Raw genomic sequence first — 19,130 nt, 5'->3', positions numbered from 1 at the left:
ATTTATTATGTATATATTAGTACACACACATACAGTATATATTTTGAAAACATTTACATTTATATACATGTCTATGTTTATATACAGAACATATATACTATAAATAAATATATTTATAAAAAAAATTCTGAAATATATACATGCATGTGTGTGTATTTATCTAAATATAAACAGCATACATATATATATTATGTAAACAAAAACTTTTATTTTGGATGCAATTAATCGTTTGACAGCACTAATATATATATACAGTATATATATATATATATATATATATATATAGAGAGAGAGAGAGAGAGAGAGAAAGAGAGAAAAACAGGAAACCTGAGCACATAAGGTTTAGTTCTCTGTCATCCTAAGAAGGGTTGAAATATGACTGATAAAATATGTATTTACTCTGCCTATTCTGATGCAAATGTCACAATACCCTGTCCTGTTCAAACCTGTGCTAAAGTGAATCTACGAGGCATGACTCTCCCTGTATCCATTTTGATCCTTTCATCGGTACTGGAGCACAGGTTCCATATTTCTCCATATTTGAGATCTTAGTCAGAGGCCTGGGGCCCACTAGGGGCCTCAACAAACCGTCAGCGGGGCCTCAGTATGACTGAAAATAAGATATTTCTGTTAAAGAGTGGAAATCCTGCTGCCTAGGGAAAAAAAAAAAACTTGGCTCGTGCCCTATTGAAAAAAGGAGCAGCAAAAGTTATGCTTTGTTTGTTACATTGATTTTATCTCCAAAAAGTAGCATAAAGAAGAATAACTGCTGAATGTTTGTTGTTTTAGTGCCAATTAAAGGTGAATTGTTTTAGCTTTACCACACCAGATGTTTGTTGTTGTTTATATTTTTTATTTTTACATTTGTTATTATTATTAAGAATCATAAAATATGAAAGTTAAAAAAAAAATGTTTCTCTAGCCTCAGAGTGATTACAAATAAAACAAACAAATAGGTGATTGGTACTGGAGACAACCTATAAGAAAGCTATGTTGGGGATGTCACAGGAAATATTTAGACAATTCATACTTAACACTGCACAGGTTTTCAACTCCTACAGATATCAAAACAAGTGCAATTTAGGGCCATATAGGTTCAGTCCTGTGTTTTCTGTAGTCATTATCTACTGCAAAACGACCCTACCAGACACCTGAAAGGAAGACCAGGTTTTGCTGAACTAGTCAGATGAAGGCTAGATTCTGTTGTGATCGTCAGACTTTAAAGATGAGCATCTGGCTGATGATGATCTGGGTCACTCACACTGTGGGAACAGGTAAACAGTTTTTAGTCTTTTTTTTCTCACTTTAGCAAACATTTAATATGATAATGGATGGACTAGATACATTGATGGGCAGGAAATTTTGTAGTTATAAAAATTCAATGCTTCTTTATTTTGAAATTGAGTTCTATAAAAGGCACTATAGAAAAGAGATAATAACAATAACAAACATTGCAATCTTTTCATCTAGGGACGAAGCCCTTCATTGTAACACAGTGGCCGACAGTGGCTGAGGTGATGGCTGGAGAAGATGTCATTTTAAACTGCAACATTGTAGAGCTGTACTCCTCATGTTCAACAGTGGCTTGGCTGAAAGTCATTCCAGAGAACGCAACGATCAGCCTGACCGATAGACTTCAGATCCGTCCTTATTACTCGTCCAACCAGTGGACCAGTATTTGTACTGCTGTCATCACCAATACAACAGTGCATGACTCCAGTATGTACTACTGCGCAGCTGTGCACAGCCGCTTTGCTCACATCGGTAATGGATCCAGAGTCATTGTGAAAGGTGAGATATAATAATAATAATCTCTTTAATGTGAATTAATGTATATGTAAGAAGTTTAAGGATAATAATGCTGGCACCCCGGAAGGTCAACTTTAAGATGTCTTGAATTATAAGACAATGCACTGGCTAAAATGGATATGCAAAACACCACGTGTTAACTTTTAACGTGTCTTCTTTACAAAAATAATGAATTGCATATTTCTATTCATTTTCTCAATCAAAATAAATGAATAATTTTGTCAATTTTTGCCACTTTATTATTATTGCCATTCATTTTCGGAGTCACTTCTCAGACATCCCAAGAAGGACAAAAACAAACGGCGACCAAAGTCTCCCTTTTAGAACTGAATTTTTAAAAAGTTGGGTTTTAAAGCAGTGCAGCTGAAGTATCGGCTTCCATAGCATTGCAAAAATGTAACTGGTTCCCCAAAGAATCTTCTATGACTAGTTCATAAACGAACCCATTTATTTCTTAGTGTGAAGAAGAAAATTTGGCTAAACTAAAGAACATTTTTCCACCATAAAGAACATTTTGTGGAAAGGAAAGTTCCCATTGATGTTAAAGGTTCTTCATGAAATCATCAGTGCTATTTTTTTTTCTTTCTTTCTCTGTGTGTTTTTGTTGTCTTTGTCTACTGGAAGCTTATGTCACTAAAACAAATTCCTTGTATGCGCAAGCATATTTGGCAATAAAGCTCTTCCTGATTCTGATAAAGAACCTTTATTTTTAAGTGTGTATGTGCCTCACATCTTCATTATGGACTGATTTAGAGTAAACCCATATAACAGCAGCATAATGACTGCCACAAACAGTTCAAACGCTTTATTATGTTAAGTATCTCTTTCCATTGTAACCAAATATTTCCCCTAATCTCGTTCCAGAACACACTGTGTTTCCTGTTATTGATATTCTTACTCCGCTGATCATAAACGGTCCTTTGGTCCCTCTTCAGGGTCCCTCTTGTGAAGGGGGTCGAGGCTTCTCAAGTTCATGTGTTCTGGACTGTGGAGGGGAAAAAAGAGAAAGGACAGCCAATTTTGACACATGGGAACGATGGTGTCATCCAGATCACTAGGAGCCAGATCCTGATGACTGCTGAAGAGTGGGAAAGGAAGGTGCAGTGTGTGTGTGTAGTGCAGTTTGGAGGACAGCTCTACACCAAGACCCTTCAGCCACATGGTACAGTATAACTATAAATCTAACATATGGATTAGCATACTAGAATGATTTCTGAAGGAACATGTGACGCTGAAGTAATGGAGTAATGATGCTAAAATGCAGCTTTGATCACAGGAATACATTACATTTTAAATTATATTCAAATAGCAGCTATTTTAAATTCTAACAATATTTCACATTATTAGTTTTACTTTATTTTCGATCAGATAAATGCAGCTTGCTTTGGTGAGCATAAGATACTTAAAAGATCTTACTGGTCCCAACCTTAGGTCACTTTATTCATTTTTTTTATTTTCTAATTATCATCTTTGTATTGAATATTCTATGATTTTTTCTTTCTTTCTCTAAATGAACTTTTTCATATTTTCTGTCTCCACAGATGCACCAGATGTGTGTTATGCAGCAAAATACATATATTTGTCTGTCTGCTTAATATTTGGTCTCCTGCTTCTGGCAACAGTGATTATTTATAGGCTGGGACGGAAAACTTTATTGATGATGTCTCTATGAAAACATATAGTTCCAAAGAGCTTTCAGTTTATGTATTTTGCTCTAACCCATTTTTATTTATCAAACTTATTTTGGTATTTGGCATTGTACATCAGTAGAAAGAAGGCAACAGTTACAAATATTTTGATATCTCTTCCCAAAATGTTTAAGTAATTCTGATCGTTATGGATTTTTGATGTTTTGAATAGTGTTGTTTATTTAGTGAATTGAAATGGTAAATTTATACTTTCATCCAATATGTTCTGAACTTTGTTTATTCCAATAGACTGAATAAAAACACCTGAATAAAATAAACATATTGTTTGACTCACTTTTTCTTTAATTTACACGAATTTAAAACCAGAGACAATAAAATAACTACATATATAAACAATATTATTTCCATATGTTATTTGTTATTGCCTATAGCCTATAAAAGTGTCAGTTTGATAATTGTAAAGAACAACTACAACAATTATTAGATATTACGCCTTATGTGGCTTCTGTTATGTGTGGCAGGGCCAGGAAGTGATTTATTTTTTTTTTTTTTCATTTTCTCAGTATTGTTGTATCTCTGTGTCCTCTTTATTGTGTGGTTTCATGTATCATACATGCAAAATGGTGATGTGGACTTCACCTCACATTGGTTAATGACCTCTCTTTACTTTGTCAGCGGAAAAAACTTCAGTCTCAAATGTACCACAGTGGAACCTCAAAGATGCATAATTCCGACCCAAAAATTCTTTGGTGGAAGAAAAAAAAATGCTGATTTTGTTCAACTGAAATAGGACACAACCATGTGCCACATCACTTCAGTCTTAGATCATGTTCATGTGTTTAGTTAGTAATGTTTTATGTTAAATATATGACAGTTTTTGTTGTATTACATCAAGAGTGCAACAAAGATGATGTGATTTTGCCGCTTTACTCATCCCACACAGAATTTACGCAGTTCTCATTTGAAATTCTTTCAAGTTTCAATACACCTTGAAAAACCATACAGTCATACTTATTACATTTCTTATTTAAGCAATATCACATGAGCAAGAGTGCTGTCATTCCAGCTGTAGGCACAAGAAAACAGAATCATAGTGATATTCAGACCAACATACAGTTGTTCACTAGAATATAAGTTAATATTGAGTAATGCACATTTTGTAGTAATGCCAGTTCCTTTGTGTTTTTTCTCCACTAACAAAACAAAAACGCCAAAGCTTAATCAGCAGTTTTGTGAGCAACACACAGTAAAGTGTCTCAGTCATAAATTAATCTGTTTTGAACTAATAAGATGAGTGAATGATTCAATGACACGTAATGTCTTTCACTTGTTCCTTTCGTGAATGAATCAGTGTTTTAATGAATGGAAATTAATTGGTTGAATGGATCATTCAGTGACTCGCTGTTAGGACAGCCACGAGTCACCATTTACTAGCGAAAACAATAATCTTTAGAAAATTTCACAGAAAAATGCAGACTGCAGACTTGCACTTGCACTCTCAGACTTGCACTCTCAGACACTTGCACTTCCACTAGTAACATCACTTGCAGTCTTTATTTTTTATTTAGTTTAATTTTTTATAATTTTTCGTTTGAATTTCCCAACATTTTATAACAGTAGCCAGGTGGCGAAGACAAGAAAAAATAAACTAAATTACAATGTCATTGCAATCGCTGCTTGCACTCTCTGCTACCTGCGACACTTGCAATCGTCACAAATCGTTCATGTTGTCAATGGAGACAAGACGCTGTGTTGGATATTACACGATTAAACCTAATTTAGTACTATAACGTACAGGGTCCTGCAAGAAAAAGACAGGCCCGGCAAATCCGTGGCCAGAACACCAGAATATGAACGCTTGCGCAATGTCTCTTCGCTAAGCGTTTTCCTCCCGTAGAAAAACATAAACACTTAACATGGCTTAATGTATTAAGATGCTATTAAAATATCAAATTACATATGCAGTTCATTATTTTAATGAATATGCATATAGTATTTTCCTCACATACCGAAAAATGTGGCATAATGGACTAAGATAATAAAGGCCAAACTCAATATGCTTCTCTACATTATTAAAATACATAACTAATATGTACAGGCAAGCAGGTGAGCCCAGAATAAACGCAACACGCAAAGTTTCGCGTTGAGCATTTTTCCATATAGAATAAACTGTCTACAACTCGTTTATTTCACTGTCTTTATCCATTAAGATACATTGTGTGTTTTATTTATAATGATTTTCTATAGCAGGAAAACGTTTAATGTACAATTCTGTACTCGTCTGCTTGCCTGTACGGAGTTGATCCTTTTAAAATCACTTAATGCATTTCATAATGCACGTTCATATTTGTTGGTCTGTATATACCTTTAGTCAACAACAAGACATATAGGCTAGGCCTACTGAATTGCTTTATCGTCTTAGTCTGTTATTGGTCCACATTAAGCGTTTTGCTGTATGGGAGTACAAAGTTTGTGCATTGTGTTCATAGCCATCTGCTTGCCTTTTAGTACATTAAATAATAACTATATTTCGAGTTTGGTCTTTTCATTGAACTTAATGTATCTTAATACATTATGCCATATTAAGTATTTGTTTTTTCTACAGGAGGAAAATGCTTAGCAAAAGACTGCTGTCATATTCTGCTGTTCTGTGGCCATGGATTTGCCGGTCTTGTCTTTTTCTTGCAAGACCCTGAACATTATAGTAGAAGGCCTACTAATTTAGTTTTAATAATTTAATCAGGCACTACATTTCCCACAAAGCCTTCATCACGGTAATTGCACACCTGTTAATTGCACTCAGCTGTCTTCACTTTGATCGTCATTATCCTGTCTATTTAAACCTGTCTGTTTTCTCTCTGTGTCATGGAGTCCTTATTTTCCGTCACCTGGTTTCCTTGCGTTCCTTGTGTTTCGAATTGTTTGTTTGTTTGTTTGTTTCTGGACTGATTTTTGGTTATGACCCCCTGCTTGTTTTGATTCTGAATTTTGGATTACCCAATAAACATACACTGCTCTTGGATCTCTCGTCTCCTGTGTCCCGATCGTTACAGAAGGACCCCATCCGATCAGATCCAGCGGTGTGGGATTTTGTCTCCGTTCCCCAGCCAGCATGGAGGAGCGGAGGAGAAGATTCATTAAATTAACCACCCTCCGTCAAAGGAGGAATGAGGTGGGTGGTGTGGCACAAGAGTTCTGGACCTTGGAGGTGGGGCTAGGATATAATGATGTGGCCCTGAAAGACTTTTTTAACGTCTGTTTAGACAACCCCATGCCGGAGAGGGAAATGAATGAGCTGGAGTCCTTTGATTTTTGGGGGTTCATACTGTACCTGCAACATCGGTCTCAGTGGGATACTCCAGCCACACCTGTCTCTCGGTGGGATGGCCGACTCTAGACCGGGGTCTACAGACAGGAGGACCGCCAGGCGCAAGGTGGTCGCCGGCCCAGCGCCACTGCACAAGATGACAGCCACAGGTGACCCTACAGAGTCGGGTCAGGTCACCGTTTACACTCCAGAGTCAGGTCAAGTCACCGTTTACACTCATGAGTTAAGCACTACCACAGTTAGACCTCAGGAGTCAAGTCAAGTCACCGTTGATCTTCATGGGCAAGATCAAGTCACCAAATATCTTCATGAGCAGAGTCGGGTCCCCGTTGGTCTTCATGAGCAGAGTCGGGTCCCCGTTGGTCTTCATGAGCAGAGTCGGGTCCCCGTTGGTCTTCATGAGCAGAGTCGGGTCCCCGTTGGTCTTCATGAGCAGAGTCGGGTCCCCGTTGGTCTTCATGAGCAGAGTCGGGTCCCCGTTGGTCTTCATGAGCAGAGTCGGGTCCCCGTTGGTCTTCATGAGCAGAGTCGGGTCCCCGTTGGTCTTCATGAGCAGAGTCGGGTCACCGTTGGTCTTCATGAGCAGAGTCAGGTCACCGTTGGTCTTCATGAGCAGAGTCAAGTCACCGTTGGTCTTCCTGAATCCAGTCAAAACACCACGGATCTACCAGAGCCTCTCCACGTCTCTGCTGAACTACCAGAGTCTCTCCATGTCTCTGCGGAACTTCCAGACCCTCGTCACATCTCAGCCGAACTCTCTGAGCGTTTGACTTATCCTGTCATGGCCACGGAGGCCACCCTTAACCTGTTCATGTTCTCTATTTCAGACTTGCCTAACAAGACTGGCTCTCCTGTGTCATCGATCCCACTGTGGTGGTCTTCTGCGCCGACTGGTGGACTCCTGTCCCGACTGCACGGCTATGGTGGTCTTCTGTGCCGTCCTGGTGGTCTTCTGTCTCGACCGCACGGCTGTGGTGGTCTTCTGCGCTGCCCTGGTGGGCTTATGTCTCGACCGCTCGGCTGTGATAGTCTTCTGCGCCACCCTGGTGGACTTCTCTCTCGACCGCACGGCTGTGGTGGTCTTCTGCGCCGCCCTGGTGGGCTTCTGTCTCGACCACACGGCTGTGGTGGTCTTCTGCACCACCCTGGTGGGCTTCTGTCTCGACCGAACGGATGTGGTGGTCTTCTGCGCCACCTGGGTGGGCATATGTCTCGACCGCACGGCTGTGGTGGTCTTCTGCACCACCCTGGTGGGCTTCTGTCTAGACCGCATGGCTGTGGTAGTCTTCTGCGCCGCCCTGGTGGGCTTCTGTCTCGACAGAACAGATGTGGTGGTCTTCTGCGCCACCCGGGTGGGCATATGTCTCGACCGCACGGCTCTGGTGGTCTTCTGTGCCGCCCTGGTGGTCTTCTGTCTGGACCGCACGGCTGTGGTGGTCTTCTGCGCCACCCGGGTGGGCATATGTCTCGACCGCACGGCTCTGGTGGTCTTCTGTGCCGCCCTGGTGGTCTTCTGTCTGGACCGCACGGCTGTGGTGGTCTTCTGCGCCGCCCTGGTGGGCTTATGTCTCGACTGCACGGCTGTGGTAGTCTTCTGCGCCGCCCTGGTGGGCTTCTGTCTCGACCGCACGGATGTGGTGGTCTTCTGCGCCACCCTGGTGGGCTTCTGTCTTGACCGCATGGCTGTGGTGGTCTTCTGTGCCACCCTGGTGGGCTTCTGTCTTGACCACACGGATGTGGTGGTCTTCTGCGCCGCCCTGGTGGGCTTCTGTCTCGACCGCACGGCTCCAGTTCCACTTGATCCACCCTGGATACTTGCCCTGTCAGCTCGGCCCTGGGCCCCGAACTTTCTGTTCCCTCCTGGTCTCCGTGGAGGAGGGGGTAATGTCACGCTGTCTGGTCTGTGTTTCCCTGGGTGTCCACTAGTGGTCTCACTTCCCCATAGGCACCTCACCGCAGGCACTACATTTCCCACAAAGCCTTGTCCCTTCATCACGGTAATTGCACACCTGTTAATTGCACTCAGCTTTCTTCACTTTGATCGTCATTATCCTGTCTATTTAAACATGTCTGTTTTCTCTCTGTCATGGAGTCCTTATTTTCCGTCACCTGGTTTCCTCGCGTTCCTTGTGTTTCGAGTTTCTTGTTCCTGTTTGTTTGTTTCTGGACTGATTTTTGGTTATGACCCCCTGCTTGTTTTGAATCTGAATTTTGGATTACCCAATAAACACACACTGCTCTTGGATCTCTCATCTCCTGTGTCCCGATCGTTACACATATGATGCTTTTTTTAAGGATCATTATTTTGTGTATTTGGTGTAACAGAATACTAATCACTAACTAATTAAACTAATAACAAAACATACTTTCAGTAGCTGATTCAAAAGCGCCAGATTGTTGTAACAAAGTCAGAATTACCTCCTCTTCTAGGTTCATGAAACGGTCGTCGATAAAATTGTTCTGTTGTAAGTAATCTTAAAGATTCCTAAATGCATCTACTTTCAGAAGGCCAAAAAAAAGTGTTTTTGCTTTTGCCTAGATACACACAGCATCTCCCTAATATGGCTGCTTCAACACTAGGGGTTGCACGACTACTGATTTCTGCTAGTAAATTATTTATTTAAAAAAATACTCTAGGTACTCGACATGGTTCATGCTACAGTAAATGAAAAGACATGAAATAGTTCTTATCAATAAACTCTTATTAATCCATAGCCTATAATGCAACAATTACATATGTAAATTGTCAAAACTTTATAATTATGGCATTACTTATTTAAATTTTCATGTAACAGCCAGTATTTGTATTTGTATCTGTAACAATCACAAAATGATTTTTGAGATAATGATATGGATAAAACCAACTCATAGTTATCACTTTACATGTATGCTGTGTTAAACTAAAATAATTATTAATTTCTAAAAATATATTTTTCATGCAAGCAGAGTGATGTCATCACAAACGTTTAGTGATCATTTGAACACGCCGAACTCTTTAAGCTTGAACTTCTCTAAACATATGTGCCATGCAAACCAGCAAAAGATAAAGATGCAAACGTGGGCCAAGTAGAAAAAGTATCTGTATATAAGCTGATTATTAGCCCACTCTTAAGAGGGAACTGGTTTGGTTTTTGAGATACTGCAACGCTCAACGAGGCTGTTTGATTGGTGAGCGCGCTGTTTATTTCCATTAATTTGTATCATATCATAGCCTATGGTTTAAATCATTGCCTTTTAAATATGTATAAATAATATAATGTGTATGATGTATTATTATAGGTGGTATTACTCTTGAAAAGCTCAGATTTCTGAGAGAAGCACGGAGAGGCAACAGCAATGCGGTTTTTTTCATTTATAAAGTTTACATTAATTCACTTCACACTCTATTGCGTGTCTTTATGGGTATGTGTATAATATTGCGGTGATCCCCTGTTCACCTGTTATCTAGCAAACTCCGGACTGTGCCAGCTTCAGCCGAATATTCAGGTAGAATTATTCTATATAATTATATAATTTTAGATGCAACATAGATAAAGTCATAGAAAGTAACAGCTACACACCATTTTGTCATCCTAAAATTCACGTTGTACTTCAAACCCTGTGCATGGATTATGGTTAATGCATGCTTGAGTAGTCAATTGTTTCCGATAGCGTCGACTAGGGGTTGAAGTAGTCGATCACTCGACTAATCGACTAGTCTATGTAAGCCTTATTCAACACTAATGGTGTTACTAAAACCAGCCTTCTTTCTTTGTGTGGACATTTGGGTGGCATTATGCAAATATTTTCACAGTGGCATATGGCATGTTTGAACGAGCCGTTTTAGGGGTCATGGCAGAGTCTTAACTTTGATAAAAAATATCTCTTTTGATTTGAGACTTTGCAACTTTAACTTTTAACTTCAAGTACCAAGAGCTTGTAACATCCCATCATATAACACATTTAACATTATTTCATAAAATATAGTTAATTCTGTAAAATCTCAAATGTTGCTACCATAATTTTACGGCAAAGTTCTGGCAACCACAGCTGCTTAATTTAATCAGTTTTAAAGTGCTGCCTTAATAACAATAGCTATAGTGGGATTGTGGTTCAATCAGTTTTGTAATAGCTAGTGAGTTATATAATATGTCAGGAATAAAGTTGTTTCTCAGTTTAGATTCTAAGCCTAACAGTTTTAACAGCTGAAGAAATGGGCAGGAAAAGGTGTGTGATTTGTCACACTCAGCACATTTCTCTCAGTTTCTTGGGCCGGTGAAGCTTTCAGGCAGCATGTTTGACCTCCTTTTTCTTGCCTTGTTCTGTTTAATTTTGCCAAAGGGTAAGCTACTATTAGGTTTATTTGATTATGGATATCGGTAAGTTTGTACCCGAAACTAGTGTAACTGGTAAGACTAGCAAAGTAGTATTTCTGAGACTGTTGAATTACTAATATTGTGTGGTCTGAATCCGTTTGCAGCGATGGCGCGAACAGTTTATCAGTTTCCCCCATCAGTGAACGTGAGATCGGGTGAAAGAGTGACCATGCACTGCCAGATAAATGAGGTGCAGTCATTCTGTCACACAGTGGCCTGGGTCAAAGTACACCCCGTCAGTGGAACAATAGACATTCTCCAGGACTCAAACATCCCTCGTCAGACTAAAGAGCAGGAGGAAACCAAAGTGTGTCAGGCTTCCATCTACAGAGCAACAGTGCAGGACTCTGGGACGTATTACTGCATTGCTACAGACCGTGAGCATATGTACCTTGGGAATGGCACAGCTGTCACTGTACAAGGTACTGTATCATAAACAGCTTCAAAAGTTTCTGAATTACCACCTAACATGATGGTTCTCAAGGTTTGTGTTGATAAGAAAGCTCATGTTTTTATTATACAATTATGTGTCAGTCCTTTTTTGCACTTTTATGTCAGTAATGTGTTGTTTATCTTTCTTCTTTCAGCTGAGAGTGCTGTGATGCCGTCTATTGATATCATGGCATTTACCAGCAGTAACAAACGCGACTCTACAGTTACTCTTCAGTGTACAGTCGGAGGATTTGCTTCATCACAGGTCTATGTGCACTGGCTCATGGGGAGTAGAAAGGACAATGGAAAAACTTTTTTTGTTTGGGAAGAAGGTGAAGAGAAATCTGTGAAAATTCATAATTATGTATCAGTATCGGCTGAGGAGTGGAGGACAGGAGGAGCGTGCACCTGCATTGTGAAGTTTGGTCGATGGATGTTCAACAAAACTCTGCACTATTATGGTAAATAACTTTTCATAATATCTCTTCATCAAGATAGCAAATCAAATGTTTTAATATTACCTGTCCAAAAACGGGATCAGTGGGATTTCTTGACGGATCTTATATCTATATTATTTTGGATGTTTTGTCCATTTTTAAGAAGAAATGTTTTTGAATCTTTTCTCACAATCCTTCTCTTTTATTCTTTTCCTCAGATATCCAGGACACTTGCTATCCTCTTGTCAGTGTAACCAGACATTTTGCGCTTGTCACTGCTCTACTCTTTTTAACGACCTCATTAATTTTAGCAAGACGCTTCTAAACCTCAGAAATTATGTATTTGATCCTATGACAGGAAAACATCAAACAAATGTTGATTTGTTACAAATAAATGTAAATGTGCATAAAACTTCTCTCTCACTTGCTTTCTCTCTCTGTATACAGTTGAAGTCAAAAGTTTACATACAGCTTGAAGAATCTGCTAAATGTTAATTATTTGACCAAAATAAAGATCATACAAAATGCTTTAAGCTTTTTCAAAAAAAAAATTAATTTTACCTTTCAGAAGCTAGATACTTATTTATTTATTTATTTATTTATTTATTTATTTTTGAGGAACATCAGGCAGTTTAACAGTTCAGGACTCAAGTCCCTTGTTTGGGACTATGACTTAAAAAAAAAACACCCAGCTTATTCAGTTAACAAAATATTAGGAATCAGGGGTATATAAACTTTTGAACAGTGTCATTTTTATAAATTAAACTATAATTTTCTCTTGTTGAATGTGAAATATCTTATTCAGGTCAGTACTAAATAAAAAATAATATGCATTTTGTATGATCCTCTTATTTGGTAAATAATTTACATTTGGCAGATTCTGCAAGTGTATTTATACTTTTAACTTCAACTTTATAAAATATGAAAAATGTAAAAGTAGTAAATGTGTGAGCAGTTTCTCAATATATGAGAGATTAAGTCTGAATAAAAGCATAGATGGCACATATCAACAAGTCATGACAGCCATCCCATTGCTTGCTTGCTTGCTTATTTGTTTATTTATTTGCATTTATTTATTTTAATTTATTGCCTAATAAATTGGAAACAAAATATGCACACAGCTTATATATATTCCAGAAGGAAATGCAATAAGTCATATGTGTTTTTAAGGTGAAGTTAGAATAGCTTCTGTAATACTTAAAAGGTGAAAAATAATGTACTTTCTGAATGCTTGTCCAGTATGAAAAAAGTAACAAAGGCACAAAGTACACACACATTTGACACAGGGCCAATAATAAAATAAATATTTCAATCTTCTGTTGCTTAATATGGAATCTATAAGCAGACAGATTTTATGACATTTACAAAAATATTTCACTGTAAAAATCACCAATGACATTTTATCCAGATTCTACTATTGTGATTAATGTAGAAGAAAATTTAGGCAGACCTGTGTCTCAATACTCTTTTTCAAAGTGTTTTAAAAATCCCTAATTTTAAGGGAGAAGTTGTGGCTTAATGGTTAGAGTGTTGGACTTGCAATCCAAGGGTTGTGAGTTTGAGTTTCAGGCTGGCAGGAATTGTATGTAGGGGGAGTTAATGTACAGTTCTCTCTCCATCTTCAATAAGACGACTTAGGTGCCCTTGAGCAAGGCACCGAACCCCCAACTGCTCCCCAGGTGCGCAGCATAAATGATGCCCACTGCTCTTTGTGTGTGTTCACAGTGTGTGTGTGTGTGTGTTCACAGCTGTGTGTGTGTGCACTTCAGATGGGTTAAATGCAGAGCACGAATTCCGGGTATTGGGTCACCATACTTGGCTGTATGTCATGTCACTTTCATTTGTTTTTTATTCAGAGACAAACTGTGTTTAAACACTGTAAAGTTTGTTATAACTGTTTTTACAAATCCAAAATGACAAAAGCAGGGAACATTGGATAATATAGCAGGATTATAGACTAGAACTGGGCTGTGGCTGAAACCATGAGCTCAGAGCTCGTGAAGCGCCCTCCTGTGGTAAACAACACTGACATCTAATGCTATTTCGGGCGCACCCTGAAGTGTCGTCATTCAGTAAGTATGCAAAAAGGCGTTATACTGGCAAACCCATGCAGTGACAACTAACGAGAGACACACAAAAATCATGATTTCAAAAACAGTGGTGTTAACAAATTTCATATGTTTTATGGGATTTTGATTGTAACTATTTCTTATTGAATTTAATTATTATTATTATGTATTATTATTATTTGGAAAATCGTGTAGACAAACTTCATCTGAATTAAATTTGATTAGATAAGGGCTACCTTAGGTGCTGCTACATAATTAAAGATTATTTAAGCCTATAATTAGCCATGTCTTCCCATGCTACAGGTGGGATCCTAAATAAAATTAGGAATTCTATTTTGCAAACGTTATTGTTAAATGCTTGCATGATCTGTGGTGAGATATTTGATTAGAAAGCTACAGCTTCGCAACATCATTCGTTGCTATTTGGAAGCCTCAGAAATCTGTTCGGACTGCAGTTCATTCACAGTGTGAAAGGAGGATTTTTATTCTACTGATTTGGAGCCTTATTATTGTAAATAACACTGAATAATATTTATATTAGAAGTTTGAGAGGAAAGGGAGGCTGACTATTTTCTCTCTGGGGCATCAGTGGCAAATGTATACAGTTTTTTACTGCCTCAGGTGCTACACTATAATAGAGTGTATTATAAAGCAATAAGAGCCGAGGAGCCGTTTACAGTGAATTTATAACGGTTAAGGGGCATTGTTAGGCACGAAAAGAAGGTGAAACCCCCCCTTAGCTCTTATAAATTCACTGTAAACCACAGCTTCACAGGGCTTATTGCTTTTAGAAAACAGTTATTCCTTATATAATCACAAAATAAAACAGAACAAATAAAGTGTAATGATATTAATAAAAACAAAACAATGTAGTTCCTCAAAAACGGCTGTGATTCCAACAAAGTGGTTTCCAAGCAGCACACAGAAGTAAACAAAGGTGTATGTTTGTAGAGTATTTTACAACAGCTTCGAACTTGGCTCAACCAATCAGAATCAAGGACTCAAACTCTCCATTTATAAAAACTAATAAATCACTAGAAGCTGGTGGAATAAAGGAGTGTAAAAGTCTGTGGTCTTCAGCTCAAAGGATCCTTCCTCAAATTTTGCTGACATGTTTCTTTCCACATGTGGAAATTATGAGAAATACAAAAACTAAATCTTGTTTTCTATACGCTGTATACTGTATATGTCAAGTATAAATGTTAACATTTTAGATTAGGGAGCACATTTTCACTATTAAGCATTTTCCCTCAATAAACTCCTAATTTTCCTCTTATTGATAATAAGTTAGACCTAATTTTTGTAGTTATGTAAAGTAGGGTTAAGTGAATATGGTCATGTAAAGCATAAATATGTGCTTTACAAATACTATAAGGCAGCCAATATGCTAGTAAAATGAATGCAAAGCAACTAGTTAATAATGTTCCCTGATCTACAGAGTGTTATATAAGCTGCTAAACAGAGTGAAATAAGTTGTTATTTACTGAAAATTCTGCTAAAATCTATAGCTCACAATCCCATATCTCATTCGTGCATGCTCATAATCAAACGTAACGCCTCAAAACTGCACCAGAATAAAAATTCAATCCCTTTCGCTTCCTAACAAAGTAATTTCCATTCCAACTGAGTAAAGGAATAAAAAAAGAATAAAAAAACACTTTATTTGGGAATAAGAGAAGACATAATCATACAATAATATAGATTATTCATATAATTTTGACTCAAGAACAACTCTATATTAAGTATGAAATATGTGTGTTCATCCACAGAGCATAAAAGAAAGTCAGATCAGAGAGTAAATGAGTTGGTATGTGGAGGTTGCTCATTTTAATGTAATATATTGTCATTTTTAGTAATTGTTAGGCACAGTATAACATTCCTTTCAATAAAACGGATCTCCAGTGGTGCCCTGAAATAAAGGAAAGAATATCTGAAGAAAACATCAGATTGGTCTTAACGATTGACTATTTCTCATATCAAATATGATTAAAAAGAATTCACAAATTTAAGTTTTACCTTTATTGTTTGGCTGGACTTAAATTCAGCCCTAAACTGATTGGATCCACAGGGTAAAACTAGACAAAATTAATTAATTAGTTAATATAGCATTCACACCAAAACTACACATGACAGTCCTTATCAAATAATTTTTGACTTCTCTTGTCAAATAAAATATAATATAATATATAATTATTAGACTATACCATGCTTACCTTTACAGATGAAATGTCTTCATTCCCTGTACTCTGTTTGCCTGTTAAAGGGAAAACACAACATGACTTTATTTAATAAAAGATTCAGGTTATGTGTTAGGATGTAGCTACAGGCAGATTTAGCGCACTAGATGAATACATATCTACAATACACACAGAATAGAAACAGCCTCAGTCAGTTTACAGTAAAATTCAGAAAATATTTTCCTGCAAGAAACAATAGACATACTTTTGCTTGATATATTGATCCTGTAAATGTTTTTATCATATGCAAAAAAAAAAAATTGTAAAAGTACTTTTGTAAATGAACCATGTATTTCAGTTTTTTTTTTTTTTTTTGTTTACTTTCACTATTTATTATCCTGAGAATTACACAGTTTTACACCATATCACCAACAGGCTTTTTAAATCAGAATGTTAATAATGTGAATAATTATGCGTTTCATATATTTACATATTTTTGTTACTCAGTTATTAGTTTGTTAAAATTCCTTAGTGGACTCGATAGCAATTAATCAGTTTCCCAGATTAATTTAAATCTTTACCTTGGCATAAACAAACAGAGAAGACCACGGCTACAATCAGCAATACTGCCCCGCAGCCACAGTACAGAATCCACAGAGGCCTTTGAGTCAGTCCTGAAAGATCAACTATGAACAGAGTATGATCAATAATTAATACACCTATGTTTTAGCATGTACAGGGTTTATAGTTAACACAAGGATTTAGTCTTTTATATTTATCTAATAGCTTGCCTGAATGTACAAGAAGTGTTTGCCCACTTGTTTATAACACAGATATTATATTTAAATTTAGGGTTAACTCTTTAGTATAGGGATCACTTCTATGTGCTTTTTAGCATTCCTATAAAAACAGAAAATTAAGAGTCAAAAGTCATAGTTAATGGTTTGTTAATTGAGCCTTAATATAGTGTGACTAAATTTTGTTATAAATTGTACTTTCAAATAAATGTTTGCTATTTAATCAGAGTTTTGACAGGTGTTTGTAATTGAAAAAAAAAACAATTCCTGAAAACTAAAAAGAAGAAAAAAAACTTAAGATAAAAATTCTGTAATTTGCCTTTTAAATTAAAACTTTATAGTAACTTCTACAATTTGAGCAACAGTTGCTCTGTTTTAAGAATTCTGAAAATAAAGAAAATTATTAAAAACATTTTTCTGATGTTTCTCTGCAGTTTTCATCATTTACGCACCGCTTCGGTTCAGAGTTTTGGAGATGTTCTTTCCATCATATTCAGCCAAGCAGTGAATTTCATCGGCTTCTTTCCACTCCTCTGCAGGAACAGAGAGATGAGCTCGTGTGAATTCTGTGGCTGAATCAGTATCGTCTGTCCAGCCGGACTCGGTCCATCCAGCACGCTTATTCTGTCCAATCATCCAGAACACACGCACCTGAGACGGGACAAGTCCAGTCACGAGACACTGCAGTGATACCGATGACGAGTCAGGTTCATGTGGTGTGTATAAGATGGAGAGTTCTGGTTCAGACTGATCTACAGCAGGGACAATAAAGACAAAATATTATTTGTTTTAGGAACTGTGACCACAGAGAAGATGTGGAGGAGATTTCACTTCAAATTTACCTTTTACGATCACCCTGGTCCCATTGCCAACGACAGCCATTTCATTAAAACTGCTCATGCAATAGTACATGCCTGAATCTGTCTTGGTTACGTGTTTGAGAGTCAAAACACAGGTTTTACCATCAGACTGAAGGACATTATTCTCATAGCTACCATTCACTGTCGTGAGTTTTCCAGTCCGTAGATTCATCTTTTTCCATGCAGCAGAGGTATAGCAGTACCTAAGAGTCTGCTCAAATATACATCTTAACTCTACAGAACCACGGACTGAGACGAGTGTGAGTCCTGGAGACTGATTCAAGACGAACGACTGAGTAGCTGCAAATGAGAGAAAAAAAAAAGTCATACAGCAAATATTCTGCATGATTATATATGAATAAATGTCATGATATTGATAACTGGCATAGGCTTACTTAGTACAGAAGAAAGGCATAACATCCAACAGCACATCGAGGCACCCATATTAACAGTTTGAAGGCCGTCTGTCACAATGTTAATGCAACAAGGTGTCAGTACACAAGAGTTTGACTGAAACCAGAAGGGGTAAAAAAAAAAAAAACTCACGAGAGGGTGGCCCTTCCTGTAGCAACAGTGAAACATCTATTTACTGTATGCTGTGAATCAGAGACTCTGTACGAAGTACAGCAGCTTACTATGGTAATAATCGTTTTAAAGTAGCACTTACAAACTTGTTTCATATTTCATTTACTGTAGAAGTGGTAATGGTTTGATATTGCTTTAATCTCACCACTAATACTGTTTGATGTAGTTCTTAAGCAATATTGATCTGATGTATTCTGTACGTTTTTGCTTTTAACCTTTATTGCAATTCTGCAAATTTAGCCTGATACAGAGACAAGAGCTGCAGAATGATGGTCATTTAGTACAAAGAAAAGAAAAGAAAAGAAGAAAAATGTGCTGGTAAATACAGACATATACATTCAATGTGCCAAATTCAAAATACAGATAAACAAAAAGGCAATACTGAACAAAACTCATTCAAATGAACACACATTGTGCCTTATCTTTGCAGTGTTTTTTTTTATGAATTTGTTTGTGTTTTCCACTGCAAGCTGAGAAGCTGTTCATATATATATATATAATAAATCCCTGCAATTAATGGCAGGTTACAACTAATTTGAAACAGCCAAACATTATAATTTTAATAACAATTTAAATCCAACAACAACAAAAATCATACATTTTAAAGGATTTTGGATTATATAATAGATTTA

At 37.4% G+C, this 19,130-nt stretch overlaps 3 protein-coding genes and 1 long non-coding RNA gene across 5 annotated transcripts in view; 2 read left to right on the top strand and 2 right to left on the bottom strand.

Annotated features, from left to right (window-relative positions):
- Window positions 1-19,130, bottom strand: part of LOC132144884 (uncharacterized) — a 199,482-nt gene that overhangs the window by 13,928 nt on the left and 166,424 nt on the right. The gene's annotated exons all lie outside the window — the stretch shown is intronic.
- Window positions 1,525-3,562, top strand: LOC132144781 (uncharacterized). Its single transcript, XR_009434403.1, has 3 exons — window positions 1,525-1,791; window positions 2,674-2,971; window positions 3,351-3,562. It is a non-coding gene; the product is annotated as an uncharacterized LOC132144781 (long non-coding RNA).
- On the top strand, window positions 11,043-12,422 carry LOC132144780 (Ig heavy chain C region). The gene is made up of 4 exons (XM_059555356.1): window positions 11,043-11,107; window positions 11,246-11,563; window positions 11,729-12,034; window positions 12,229-12,422. Exons 1-4 carry the CDS (start codon window positions 11,059-11,061, stop codon window positions 12,333-12,335), a joined length of 780 nt encoding a protein of 259 aa, XP_059411339.1. The 5' UTR covers window positions 11,043-11,058; the 3' UTR covers window positions 12,336-12,422.
- LOC132144779 (immunoglobulin kappa light chain-like) lies at window positions 15,892-18,368 on the bottom strand. 2 transcript variants are annotated; one of them, XM_059555355.1, is made up of 7 exons: window positions 18,309-18,368; window positions 17,896-18,213; window positions 17,506-17,805; window positions 16,838-16,930; window positions 16,293-16,333; window positions 16,096-16,154; window positions 15,892-15,988 (listed from the first exon to the last, which is right to left on the bottom strand). In XM_059555355.1, the coding sequence occupies exons 1-6, from the start codon at window positions 18,355-18,357 to the stop codon at window positions 16,098-16,100; spliced, it is 858 nt and encodes a 285-aa protein (XP_059411338.1). In that variant the 5' UTR covers window positions 18,358-18,368; the 3' UTR covers window positions 15,892-15,988; window positions 16,096-16,097. The 2 variants fall into 2 exon arrangements, with proteins under 2 accessions (XP_059411338.1, XP_059411336.1); XM_059555353.1 differs by having other exon boundaries at window positions 15,898-16,154.

This window comes from Carassius carassius, chromosome 8, assembly GCF_963082965.1.
Source record: "Carassius carassius chromosome 8, fCarCar2.1, whole genome shotgun sequence".
NCBI lineage: Eukaryota > Metazoa > Chordata > Actinopteri > Cypriniformes > Cyprinidae > Carassius > Carassius carassius.
This window is presented reverse-complemented; position numbering and strand designations above follow the sequence as displayed.